Source organism: Lytechinus variegatus, chromosome 9, assembly GCF_018143015.1.
Source record: "Lytechinus variegatus isolate NC3 chromosome 9, Lvar_3.0, whole genome shotgun sequence".
Classification (NCBI taxonomy): Eukaryota; Metazoa; Echinodermata; class Echinoidea; order Temnopleuroida; family Toxopneustidae; genus Lytechinus; species Lytechinus variegatus.
Window position 1 is genome coordinate 28846965 of NC_054748.1, and position 14433 is coordinate 28861397.

The following is a 14433-nucleotide window of genomic DNA, read 5'->3' on the forward strand; positions in this document are numbered from 1 at the left end:
AACATGTTCGTTAAGTACTATATCTTTGTACACGATAACTGTAAATGATTTATCAAGATGACTTTAAACAGTTAAAAGAAAAAAGTAATCTTAAAGAAACCTTTACTACGGTAAAGCTTTCTTTTCCCCGGTGGGGGAGGTGTTACATATAAGAATAATTTTAGAAGAATTGTAAAAGCAATTACATCCATCTATTAGTTATTTCCCTTTAAGGCTAGCCAAGAATTGTAAAGAACATTCAAGAATGTCTTTTTATTATGCAGGCCTTGCCTATTTAAAAGGCCAAGGAGTTGTATTGTTATTTCTGAATAGAGATTAGGAACAATAGGCTTAGCTATGCTATTGACACTCTTGATTTCAATGAGGTCATTCAAGAGTGTTCTGGATTTTGACTGCTCCTGAAAGGAGAAAGTTTTTTTAAAGAAAATGCTAGAACCTTCCTTAATAGTGAGTTCTAGAAGAATAGCTGCAAACTATATAAAGCTGGCGGATTCTTCAAGAGTATCACCACATCATATTAGTATAGTATAGTATTTATTTCAAACCATATCAAACACAAACAATAGTACAGAATACAACATCATAGAACTCAGAATGATAGGTTTGGGACCCCAGTGAAGCACAGCTTGTTAACGGGGCCCCTTTACATAGTAAGTAACATATTTACAATGGGTGTATTAAACTTACATGTAACTTAAGAATAAATGATTTGACAGTATAATAAAAGGGGTAGGTTATAAAATAGAGATGTTTCAGCTTGCCTAGGGTAACCCTATTAACAGCCTCAATGAAGCAGGGCCAGGACATTCCCCAAAGTATCAGACAACCTCATTCATTAAAATCGGTCAAGATTTGTGAGTGCACAAGAAATGCTTAGGAAAGGACACCTCATCAAATGAACAGGAGCCCCAAGAAAACCGAAACACCACCCTTTTTGACCCCTGTATAGACAACCTCTAATAATAAACACACACATGACCCCCCCATACACACCCGATTACAAATGCACTCACACACACACACACACACCCTCACACACACATGGAGACCTCACTCATTGCAATCTGCTTCATGATTTATACATTCACATCCGACCGCAATCTATCGAAGAGATGCTTTTTACACAATGTTTTAAATCGGGACAGAGCCAAGCTATTTCTAATGTCATGAGGTAACTTATTCCATTCTTTAACACAAACTATTCTAAATGAATTTAAAGCAGTTTGGGTTCTTGCTAATGGCTGATGGAGAAGGTTTCTTTGACGAGTATGATAATGATGGATGGAAGAATTTTCAACAAACACATGAGACAAAAATGCATTCTGGCGTGATTGACACTTAAACATAAATGTGACACAGTTAAGAGATACCAATTCATCAAAAGGTAAAATTTGCAGTTGTAAAAACAAAGGAGTGCTTGGCGACCTATAATCCGAATATGTTATGTATCTAACAATTTTTCTTTGAAGAACTTGCAATTTATGTATATGAGTCTTATATGTGTGCCCCCAAGCAACATTACAGTACGTCAAATGAGGCATGACAATAGCATTATATAAAGTAACAAGTGTCTGCTTTATCTGAGTTTGATTTTAAGTGTATATTTCCATCGCTTCATCACACCATCACATCATATTAGATCACTTGATCATCACATCATATGAGAGCAGGAGATCACATCATATGAGATCACTTCACCAGATCAGATCAGAGCAGTTTATGCATCAATGAACTGTTTGCAGTTATTTTGAGAGAGAAATTATCAGTTCTCATCGAGATCATCAACATCATCAACCTGTTCAATGAACACGCTTCAACCCATGGATTACTGAAATTGACTGTTAATCATCATCAACATCGTCTTCACGGACATTTCAACTCGTTGCAGTGACTCTTATTATTCATCGGACTTCAACATCAGTTTCATCATCGCCATCATTGTGAATTTTCGCCAGTCAACTGGGATTTTATCATTTGGATTATTACTTGGATATAGTATCATCACTTCGGAATTTTACATCGGACACTTCAAGAGATTTATGTAAGATCATTATTTGTTTTATTTTATGTATAATTATTTCCTGTAATAAAAAAAAAGGAAAATTCAAACTTTATATTTAAAAATCTTCTTTGTTATTTGTTGCAGTATCGTAACAATTGGGTTGTAAATCATCATTTCTATAATCAATATTTGTATCACCAAGGAGAATCAGTTCTTCATTCACGTTTCTTATTTTTTCTATTGTATCTAGTATTTTTTCTGAGTATACGTCGTCGGCATCAGGTGGCCTATATAGACAACCGACAATTAATTTATTATCCTTGTCAGGAGAAAATTCGATCCAAGTTGCTTCTAATGAGTTATCAATAAGATCACTCCTTAGAGTATACTCAATGTTACGGTTTATATACATGCAAACACCACCTCCAAACGGAGGAATACAGACATGACAGAGAAGGAACAAATCAAACGTGAGGTAAATTCCATCCACCATCCCTACTCCAAAGCAGGTCTCAAAATTAGCGGTTGCCCGAGTGACATTGGCAACCAAAACTGCCATCACGGTTGAACGGATGGCAAACAAGAAATTTCCGGATATTCTTTTCTCAAAGAGAATAAAATTCTTCTGAATCTAGCACATGAGCCTGCCAATGAGTTTTAAGATTGACTGCCTGTCTGTCAAAGCTTGGCTAAGTCCTCCCTAAGAACCACAAAGCTTAAGTTTTGACATGATAAAAGTTGTGAAATGCATTTTACAAAGAGGCCTTTCCGTGGTACTGATTCTTTATCACATTTTCTACTTTTGCGTTTTTGGCATGGTTAATTGTTAAAGGTTAATTGTTAAATTGCTACACTAAAACTATATGCTATTAATTGTTAATTCACTAAAACAAGTCTAAATCTACAATCTTGCACCTTCATCTTCAACCTTGCATCTTCATTCAGTATACAGCTCCCGGATTAAATAAGTGTAGGTTAGAAACACCTAGTAATGGAATGGAAAAGGGTGATAAAGATAATGACAATATACGTAAGTACATTTAAGTCTGTAAAATGCATTAAAATAGCTAAATTTTTGAAAACTGGGTTTTCAAGCTTGAGACATCATGTTTGCAAAAAAAAAATGATATCGATTTGGAATTTCGTCCTCTTAATAATTGAATGTTAGGCAAGTTTACTAGACAGTTCCAAGGCAATCCCTTTATTTTCTTTATATTCATGGTCAATCATTTATTTCGCATTTTTTTATTTTGGGGGAAAATGTCAAGAATGCAGCTTTCTTCTTAAAATCTCAGCCAAAATACATTTTCATCACCTATGAAAAACATCAACTTGTAGAAAATTTATTTATCTTTAATATGACACTGATTTCGTGTTCGAAGATAAACTTGATTTCAGAATACAGGCCAGAGATTCAAATTACTGATAAGGTGGGGGTATATAGCCTACATGTAGTTTCATCCTGTTCCTTTGAGTTGTGTATTGATGTGTTAGAACTTCATGTCTATTACCTGCAGTGCTAGTATATCTTTTAACTGTTTCAAAGAGACTTCATTAAATAAATAATAAATTTGTTTATGATGTACAGAAACACTTTTTTCGTCTTTACATTCTTCTGAATCAGATATATTTCTATTACCATGCACATCACATACTCTACATAACGTTGTGCTTGCCATACTAACAAAATCGATGCGAGAGGCTGATCAATGCTATTGTATTATTTGAATGACTTACTATTAATCACTTTGCAATCGTTTTCATAGGTGTGACTGCCACATTGAGGATTAGTAGCGTACCTATGGGGGGCAGGGGGCATGCAGACTGCCCCACTGATGAGTCACAACCCATGCAAGGGACCTATCCCTGCCGCCCCCCCCCCCCACCCCCACCCCCCTCCCCCTAACGAGAACTTGAAGACTTTTTTTAGAGCACAAAATCCTTTATCCGTGATTGAATATTTTTTTGGCGGACGGTTTTGCTCCCCTGTGGGAAATCCTAAGTATGATGAGGTTGCTTTTTGGCCTAACTTAAAGCGCAAAATCGGTTAATATATTTAGCATATTTTCCTTCTATCTAAGCAAATGAAGATACTTGTGCTGGCATCAAGCCTGCCGATATTATGGTTGATAAATCTTTCATATCATGCATATCGAATGTTGACATTGTGCATTTATTACTGCTATTCATAATAAATCTGATCAATATCAGCGCATGTGCAATTTGTTTTTACCAAAAACATACAAATTTGGGCCAAAAGTCTTACTTCTTTCAAAAACAACATTATATCACCCGACTTTAAATTGAAGAATAAAGGGATTGCAGAAAATTTATACCAACAAAATAATAGATAATTAAGGCCTATATCCATTTTGGGGGTTGAAAATATGATAATATACATTAGTATATCCAAGTCTTCGATATGCATTAAAAAAGTTACATTTCTGAAAATTGAATTTTCAGGTTTGAGATAAGTTTGTAAGGAAAAATGATATCAATTTGGAATTTCGTCCACTTAATGATTGTATATTAGACAATTTTTTTCAAAAATTTTCAAGGCAATAATTATATTTCCCTTAGACGTATGGTAAATCATGTATTTTGCAAATTTTCATTTTTGAGGGGTTAAATATCAAAAATGCACTTTTCTTATTTCAATCTCAGCCGAATTATCTTTTCATCACCTATGAATAGTATCAACTTGTAGAAATTTTGTTATCTTTCAAATGACACTATAGTTTTGTGGCAAATGAATGTTTGTGTCGGAATCTACGTACAAAAATCCAAATTCCATGGATATGGCGGCCATTTTGGATGCCATCTTGGATTTTAATCCCATGGGAAAATATTTCGTTTTCGGGAACGTCAAAATTCATTGAATAGACATTATAAGGATTACAAAAATGTAGATTAAACATATATATCAATAGGGTGCATGGGAACCCTATTTCTCTCCCCTTCTACTTTGGACGGTCGGAATAAATTGGGAAGGTGGAAGGAAAGGAAAGAAAAGAGAAGAGAAATAGGAATAATATTGTTTTAAAAAGTATGTATTTTCATCGGTTTATTTCGAATTAGTCTAATGCCATTTCGTCCAATTTCCAAACTCACTTACTATCATTTGGTCTATCATCAGTTAGTCCACTATCCATATGGTCTAACTGCCATTTATTTCACTCACCAGGTTATATATTAACCAGTTGATCCAATAGCCATTAAGTCCACCATCTGGTCTAACTGGACTTAGTGCTAATGGGACAAAATGAATGAAAATAAAATGGTTATTAGACCAACTGGTTATGAAGCGAAATGGTAAAAGACGAACTGGTGATTAGATGAAATGATGATTGGATCAAATGGTTATGTGACCAAATAGTTGTTTAGACGAAATATTGATGGACGGAATGGCATTAGACTGAATGAAGGTAGGCCAGTTGGTGAGTAGACGAGTTGGTAGTAGACGAATCGACAATCTACCTTTTCATTTTCCCCATTACTTCCGGGTCGGAAAATAAGTCTGATCACCCCTAAAACAACGATTTAAAAAATATATAATTTGATTGTTGCCTTCTTGTCTGTTCATAGATGGTGATGTTCCAATTTTCTCACTGGTAATTATTGCTTTATTATCAGAGGTAAATGACAAAACAGTAATATTGAAGATACAATCATTAAACAAGCCATATCAATCTTGTCAATCAGAGTGTGATTTCAAATTTGACACGTTTCTGATTCATAGATACAGAATAACTTTGGAAAATACATGAATTGCTTACCTCAATCTGCTTGTGTCCATTATAAACGATATTATACGGGGTCTAGTAGTAGCACTATAGATATTTAGGCTACATATAAAACAAAGGAAATGACGGTGCGTACTGAATGTGTGCAAATTCAATGTTGTTTACGAATTCGAGTTCAATATCAAACTATTTTTAGAGATTTGGAATTCCCACTTATACTCAGGCAGCATATATATGTCATTTACTTCGAGAAATTGGCTAAGTCTGATTTTTCGCTTAAATGTGATTGATGACATCACATGGAACAACTTTCAACTTGGTGACAAATTTCTAATGGTCATCTTGACCATGTTAGGTGTCAAAATGGGGGTCAATTTTTGAAATTTTCCCGATTGTGTCGAGTCATATATTAGATTGTTTGTTTTGTTATACTGAACAAAAAAGTGTACGCAATCATATACTCGTGACTTCCCGTTAGGAAGTTATGACCGCATATGTCAAAAGGTCAACGAACTTTCATTAAATGGCAAATTACAATGAAGGTGTTAAGAAAGATATTTTTCTCTTTCTTTGCGTTTTTTTTTTTGTTTGCATGTGTGTACATTTTATTTTCGATTTTGATAAGTATATCTTCAGAATTCCTTATCCAGAAGATATAAAGGGTCAAGACAAGGTCAGGGAAAGGTCAAAATGTCAACAAACTTTCATTGGTAGCCAAAATACACCAAAAGGGGTTAGAATCCTAAAAGTTGGTGCTTTATTTTGAAAAGTCTCTATCTAAGAAGACATTATCCATCAAATAAAAAAGGGGTCAAATGTGCTGAAACAGAGATAGACATAGAATAATTTCAGTGTGTTATCATGGCATTGCAGAAATAACTTGAAACGACTTGACAGACCCTAATGCCCTTAAAATCGTATCATCTTCATATGATTTTATAAGTGCAACCAGCTTTTTCCGAGTTTCTTGATTTAGGAATTCAATTCAAGTTCAATTCATTTTCAATTTACAAGTCTTTGATATGTAGATAAACATTTCATCCATTTGCTTTGTACAGAATATTTTAATCAACAGCAATCATTGTAATGTATTGGAGTATGTGTAATACTATGTTAACAGAGTAAACACATGGATTGATCAATGCTCCCAGCCAAGGGCGCCGGAAGCGGGGGGGGGGGGGTGTTGCACCCACAAATGTAATAACGCCCACAAATGTAATAACACTTTACCCACAAATGTAATAATTTTTGATCGCCCACAAATGTAATAATGACTTTACCCACAAATGTAATAAATTTTAAGGGATTTTTGGCGAATCCGTTCTAAACTAAAATCCTATAGTAATCATATAGCACAAAAGTGCAAAGTCTTCTTTCCAGACCCGGTTGTTTCAAAAATTATAATATAAATCCAAAGTCTTTTTTCCAGACCCGGTTGTTTAAAAAATTGTGATATAAATCCAAAGTCTTTTTTCCAGACCCGGTTGTTTCAAAAATTATAATATAAATCCCAAGTCTTTTTTCCAGACCCGGTTGTTTAAAAAAATATAATAAAAGTCCAAAGTCTTTTTTTCCAGACCCGGTTGTTTAAAAAATTGTGATATAAATCCAAAGTCTTTTTTCCAGACCCGGTTGTTTCAAAAATTATAATATAAATCCAAAGTCTTTTTTCCAGACCCGGTTGTTTCAAAAATTATAATATAAACCCAAAGTCTTTTTTCCAGACCCGGTTGTTTCAAGAATTTTAATAAGTGCAAAGTCTTTTTCCTGACCCAGTTATTTCAAAATTTATAATATAAGTCCAAACTAAGATACGATAATGATATTCCTGTGGAAAAAAAATGGGAATCGAGCTTAGTCTTTTCTCCAGACCCAGATAATTAAAACTGGTGGAATAAATGTCTTTGTTGTTGTTTTAACTTATACGGTGTATATTGTGAATATATGCACTAAGAGTAAATTGAGAATCAAGCGTAGTCTTTTCTCCAGACCCGGTTACCTGTTATTTAAACATTATGAATAACAGTTTAAAAACAGTATAAAGACCCCATAATCTTATTAATGCTGGATATATAGCGTAGTCTTTCAGCCCATTTTTTTCTTAAAAACGCTAATAGTAAGAATTAAAAAAAATCCAAGTTTAAGACCAAACAAACCTTCAACCTAAGAACCTGTTTTAACTCTTAACATGCCATACACACTACTAACCCAATGCCACAGTGCTAATCCGATGCTAATCCCCTGTGCCAGCCACAAAACCCCCCTGTGCCACATTGTTTTTGGGGTCACGAGTCCTATTCGTTCCTTTCAATAGTCATGATTACAATTGCTTGTAACTCTCTAACGATTAGTTTATCCACAAAATATTGTGTAGTAAAGTTGTAGGAAATTTCATACCCTTTATAATGGTGCCCTCATTATATGGATTGGTTATTATCTATACTGCTAAAATATTAGTTGTATCAAGAAGTTCCATTTTGTTCAGTGTTTTGTAGGCATCATGGCAATAGTCACTTGCTATTACATGCACTGCCACTTCCTGCTCTTTGTTTTCAAAGAGCACACTTGCTTTCATTCAAGTAAAAGCTTGCTTTTATCCTGTCATAAGGCTTTTGGACCCTAGTCTCATACTCAAACTTCCTGTTTTTTGTTACAAATTATTGTCAAATAAATTGGTTCTCATAAATTTGGTTAAAGCTGTTCGATAAATGTTGTTTTATTTTGAGAAGTATTTGTACCTTTCGATGTAAAACATATTTCTTGTACCATGTAGCCTACATGTAATAGAACAATCGTCTTCAATTGCAAAATAATAAATGTAATTCATGCTTAGAAATAGTTGATTTGTTTCATTGTGCAAATATATGAGTGGATGAATGGTTTGATATTAATTTAAGTTCTCATTTCCTATGTCACTATAATTTTATGACGACCCCCTCCCCCTTCTCTTTCTATCACTCTCCCCCTTATTTCTCTCCTTCTCCCTCTCAAATTACTTTCTATCGTCCTTTCTCGTTTCTTTATCTTCCATGTTTTTGTATCTCCCTTTTTTATAACTTGTTTTTTCTATCTTTCATATCACTCTCCTTACTCTCTCATCTGCCCCACTCTCTCTCTCTTTCAATCTCTTGATATTTCATTTTTTTTCTTGTCCTCGTTACCCACCTGTTTCTTTTATTCATTTTTTCTCCTTTTTTGTATCTCTACCAGTGTCTTTCTATCTCCCCCTCTCACCTTCGTTTTTTTCTATCTCTCCTTATCTTTCTTTCTCTCACATTCTATATGTCACGATATTTCAACCTATTTATGTCGCTCCCTTCCTATGGCTGTACACTTTCTTTTTTGGAGGGAGGGGGTGGGGAGTAGGTATTCTATTTCCCTCTCTCTTCCATGTATTTCTATCTCCCTATCCCACTGTTACTATCTTACTCTTCCTCCCTCTGTTAAATTTTTTCATTATTTGTTCCTATCTCTCTCCCTCCCTCTCTTTTTCTTTATTTCTCTCTCACTCGTTCTACCTCTTCCATGTCTATCTATCTCCTTATCTCATACCTCGCTTTTTCTATTTCTCCCTGTTTTTTTCGTCACAATTGTCCATCTTTCTTTCTCTCCCCTCTTTTTCTATGCATATCTTTCTCTTTCACATCCATCCTTCAATCTCCATTTTACCAATCTTCTTATTCATTCTGTCTTATATTATTTTTTCATTTACTTATAAAACTATTCAAAATTAATTAACTATTTCACATATCACCACCATACATGTATAACAACAAAACTCCAACTATAATAACTATTGACTCACAGAATGACAAATAACTTTGTGATACAGTTGAATACTGTTTGGTTACATTTTACTGGATCCATGTGACAAATTGAAACAACATTTTATCAATTAGTTCAATCAGTAAAGTATGGCAATATTCATGGCATAAAGTTTTTCAAATGCACAGACTGTGCAAAAGAAACAATAAATATCAGCTATCAATAAATAACAAAGTAAATGAAATATTGCTTTTCACATCATAAGTTACATATGTACAACGCCTCCAGTAATATCACGGAATATTGTCAATAACTCATTATACATGTATTTGAATATGACTGTATGTACAATATTTACAGTAATCAGAAAATAATTCAGCCTTGTAAATGCTTGTCAGAGGATTACCATTACTAAAAACTATATTGCATAAATAAAGCAGGTGTTCAATTAATATATTACGGCAATAATCATGGCACAAAGTTTGAAAAATAACTTATGAAATAGACAAAATAGACAAAATAGACAACAGCCATCACCTCCAAACTACCTCAGAAAAATCGGTGCATATTCATTGACTTAGTTATATAAGACATAAATGATAACGTAAAAATAATAAGATTATCATTTAAGAGTAAACAATGGATACATGATAAAACAATAAGAAACAACATTGCACAATTATTAGGATTGCACTAATGATACTGCCATGGCATAGTCCTTTAGATAAAACTAAAAGAGGTGACAAAACCAAGACATCACATGGGCCAAGTCAGTAAACTATTCAGTGTTCAAGCACGTGGAGAGTGGTAGTTCTGGAAGCACGGTTCCAAGCACATGGGCAGTTGGCATCGCTTGCAATAGTAGGAAGTTGTCTTACGTCCATTTCCGTTCTTCTTAGAGCAAACAACACAGTCTGGGTAGTATCTCCCCTTCCCACCAGAGCATCTCTTCCCCGCGAAGTGTTGGCCTTCATATCTCAGGGCATCCCGGTTGTCACGTGTCGATTCTCTTAGTACCTTAGGGCGACCTGCTGGCTTCTTCACGAAGCCATTGACGAGTCCATTGATGACCTCCATCCGAAACTTCCTTGTTGACACAGAAGAGCCCGTAGCCAAACGATAGGCGAGATATCCGTTGACGAGTGCAACTTCAAGTAAAAGTGGAATACCACCATATACCATTTTATATGCCGGTGAGGATAGCGATAGTAGGACATACGCTGGTCCAGTAAGTCTACTCCTCCCATTGATGAATTGTAGCCACAGATTGCAGTTGGCTTGGTGACCTGACGAACCCCTCCTGCCGATCTTCTGTCACGCACCTGCCTCTGTTGACATCCAGATGGGTGGATGGTTGACAGAGCGCTGACCCGCTTTGTGTCGTGCCATGTGACACCCAGCATGTCACCTCTCCTGAAGAATTTTGGTGCGTCACCTTTCCGGGCTGCGGCAGCTGCTTCCCTCATCATTGGCGGTATGCCCCTTCGGTTGAGACGGAGGGTCCCACATGCACCAAGATTAACTTCCTTCAGGTCCTCGAATAACTGTGGCGATGTATAAAAATTGTCCATGTATACATGGCGTCCACTCCCAGCATAAGGCCGAGTCAGGTCTTTGACGACTTTGGTGCTCAAACCGTCTCCTCCTCTCCCTTCCTCCTTGCCGGTGTATACGCTCCAATCCAGACAGAAACCGTTGGATGAGTCGGTAATTACCCAGAACTTTACACCAAACTTCTTTGGCTTCATAGGCATGAATTGTCGAAAAGAGAGTCTCCCTTTGAACGGTGCCAAGCTTTCGTCGACCGCCAGTTCACGACCTGGTGAAAAAGACTGCTGGTATGTTGGGCGAACAAGGTCTATAACAGGCTGGACTTTGAACAAAGGATCATAACCAGGTTGTCCGCGGGGAATCCTCAGCTCATTGTCGACCAGGTGCAGCATGGAGTTTAGCAGTTGGTACCTGAAAATACATAAAAAAAATATATAACATTATTATAGTTTTTACAAAACTGATTTCATTGACTCTAAAATATATTGTTTTTACATCAATTAAAAATTTAAATATAAAATGCATATATCTGAAACAATGTTTTCCAAACAAGAGAAAAATGTTTTGAATTTAATGCTTCCCCTAAATTGACAGAAACAGCAAAACGTTACTGTTCATATTACTTTATCCCTCTCTGACTTTATTAGAATAAACTTGGTTTATTTTCTTTCTGCCCAAAACCCTTCCTCTGAAATTTTGAGTCAGCTGGGACCCCACTCATCCCATCAATATCCACCCTACAGTATGATTGTAACATAAATGATGAAATGAATCACACAATAAATCTAGATTGTTAACACAAATGTCTTGATCACAAGATAATAAACTAATAAATGGAAAACATAGATAATGATAGATACTAACCTATTACGACACATGACTGTAGAGAATCCAGGTGTGCCGAGAAGCCAGTTTTCCTCCCAGTACTGGTCGGTAGCAGACTTGGTCACGAGGCCCATCGCCATTTGAAGAGCTATAAAGGCTTTCAGCTCTGCAGGAGTCGTATCCGTCCACTTGTTCAATCTGGAGTGTTGCTGCAGCACACCTAACCTGAAGAGAGAAAAAAAATGTAACATTAGAGTCAATGATCATACAAAGTATATATCGTACTGATTATCAATAATACATTTTTCACAAGTAAATTGAAACAAATAAATGACAGGAAATGCGTATTTTGGATTTTTATTTAATTTTTGCAACCAGCTGTGATTCTAAACATGAGTGTAAAGGAAGCTCGGGCACATGCACAATCTTAACAGCCAAAATATAATGGAAAAAATAAATGTAAGAGTGAAGTGGAACATTTGACAGACCATCAGAAAAAAAATATCAAGAAATGGCAAGGACATTTTTCTAAAATAATTCTAACCAAATATTCAACTTTGTAGCTGAAAAGGACTGTAAAGTTCCATTGGAATTTGGAAAGAAATTTTGTAAGGAAATCAAATTCTTTTTAGTCTATAAATGCAGTTGAAATCTTTGCTTTGTTGCGAAATCTTGATCAGCATTTGCGGTGGAAGCCCAAACATTTAGGGGGGTGGGACAAGCAAAAAAAGGGTCATCAATCTTAATTTTAGGGGGACCGAAAACATTTCAGGGGGGGGTCCACGTGAATTTAGGGGGGGAACGCAGGAAACAAAATTGCAAAATCGACAAGCAAAAACAAAAAAAAGTCATCAATCTTAATTTTAAGGGGGGACCACAAACATTTCAGGGGGGGTCCACGTGAATTTAGGGGGGAACGCAGGATAATAAATTATGCAACAAAAAAAAAATTATCAACAAAGAATTTTATAGGGGGACCGTATGATTTCTGGCTCAGTCAAACACTGAACTGAAAAATCTTGGTGTAGATTCAGTCTATACTATTCTAATATAGGCCCTACATGTATTTATACAATATAGACTCTAGACTCAGTCTAGCAACCAAATTGTTAGCACAGTCCCACTTATTGATTCATGTGTTAGAAGTTCTTTATCATTCATGGGTGGGGGGGGGGGGGGTAATACACAAAGATTGAAATACAAAAAATAATTAAACCTACCTTCCAATGGTCTGTTTTGCGTACAAATTTGTCTGAGTTGCCATCAGCTCAAACACTTCATCAGGAAAGAACTGTGAGAAGTAGTCGACAGGCTCGTAGTCGGTGTGATCGAAGAGAAGTTTTGGCCTTTCTTGGTACGAGTTCTGCTGCCACGAAGGTGCCCAGTCTTCATCGCCGAGATCAATCCACATGTCTGGTTGCTGTTGTGGTAGCTGTTGTTGTGGTTGATCGTCATCATCTTCAACCTCGCTGTCAGAATCATGCTGATAATCGTCCGTCCCTAAACCGCCACCGACCTCTCCGCCCTGCTCATCGCCGGACCTCTCCGGCTCCAAGTCTGGCTCTGACTCGCTCGCACTTTCTAGCGACTCATCCGAATCAGAATCGGCCCTAGCTAATGCTGGTGGTGTCTCTCTCATAACCATCTCACGAACCTCATCAGGATCAAAAAACCTGGGTCTCTTCCCTCTCGGAGGTGGAGCCATATCTTGTAAAAAATGTAGAAATACTCGAAAAAGTCGAATGTAAACCGCATGAGTAAGTTGATCTGTCAGAAAGCCGAGTTCGCACTGCACACAATAATGATAATTACGGCGTTCACGCGATGCGCAATACAATGCAAAACAGCGTAACAATCATTGTAATTCCGAATGTGCGCAGTCATGCACGAAGCAGGCGAGGGTAGGAAACAATGCAAGCACAAAGCAATCAATAGTAGGCGTGCGAGCACGCGTGTGGCATGTTACAGTAGGATACGTAGCATGCACGAAGCACTCAATGAGTTAAAAGAGGTTTAGAGTGTTGTCTTTATTCCAGACCTAAAACAGTTACGAAAAAAAAATCTTCTAACATAAGACCTTATATTCTTATTCTCGTGGAATAACACGAGGTTTAAAACGTACTCTTTCCTCCAGACCCGGCTATTAAAAAAAGTAACTGAAAAACTTCGAATCTAAGACCAAATTTCCAAAGTTTCACCCAGTAAAATTATGTCTTTTTTAAAAATAATACTACTACCCATACAAAACATTGTAATAACGCGTGGGTAAAGCAGACATCCTTTCTCCTGACGTGGTTACTATTTGAAAAATAAAATAGTTTTTACAAATATTCTAAAACGAATATCCAATAATCTAATTACTGTGGAACAACATGAAGACCGATTATCGAAGATCGACTTTCCTCCAGACACAATTATTTCAGGAATAAAAAATCAATAAAACTCAACCCCCAACAACAAATCTAAGAACCAACAATCCTCCAAATTAAGACCATGCATGTAGAAAAGCACACGTTTAGAGCGTTGTCTTTATTCCAGACCCGGTGA

The 14433-nt window shown here is 36.2% G+C and overlaps 1 protein-coding gene across 1 annotated transcript; it reads right to left on the reverse strand.

Annotated features, from left to right (window-relative positions):
* Positions 1 to 10550: 10550 nt before the first annotated feature.
* LOC121421930 (piggyBac transposable element-derived protein 4-like) lies at positions 10551 to 13659 on the reverse strand. Its single transcript, XM_041616729.1, has 3 exons — positions 13107 to 13659; positions 11926 to 12111; positions 10551 to 11472 (listed from the first exon to the last, which is right to left on the reverse strand). The coding sequence occupies exons 1-3, from the start codon at positions 13589 to 13591 to the stop codon at positions 10551 to 10553; spliced, it is 1593 nt and encodes a 530-aa protein (XP_041472663.1). The 5' UTR covers positions 13592 to 13659.
* Positions 13660 to 14433: the final 774 nt, after the last annotated feature.

Coding starts and splice junctions, on each gene's coding strand:
- LOC121421930 (XM_041616729.1), bottom strand. CDS start 13,591: ATGGCTCCACCTCCGAGAGGGAAGAGACCCAGGTTTTTTGATCCTGAT. Junction 12,112..13,106: donor GCAAAACAGACCATTGGAAG/GTAGGTTTAATT, acceptor TTCTCTCTTCAG/GTTAGGTGTGCTGCAGCAAC. Junction 11,473..11,925: donor ACAGTCATGTGTCGTAATAG/GTTAGTATCTAT, acceptor ATGTATTTTCAG/GTACCAACTGCTAAACTCCA.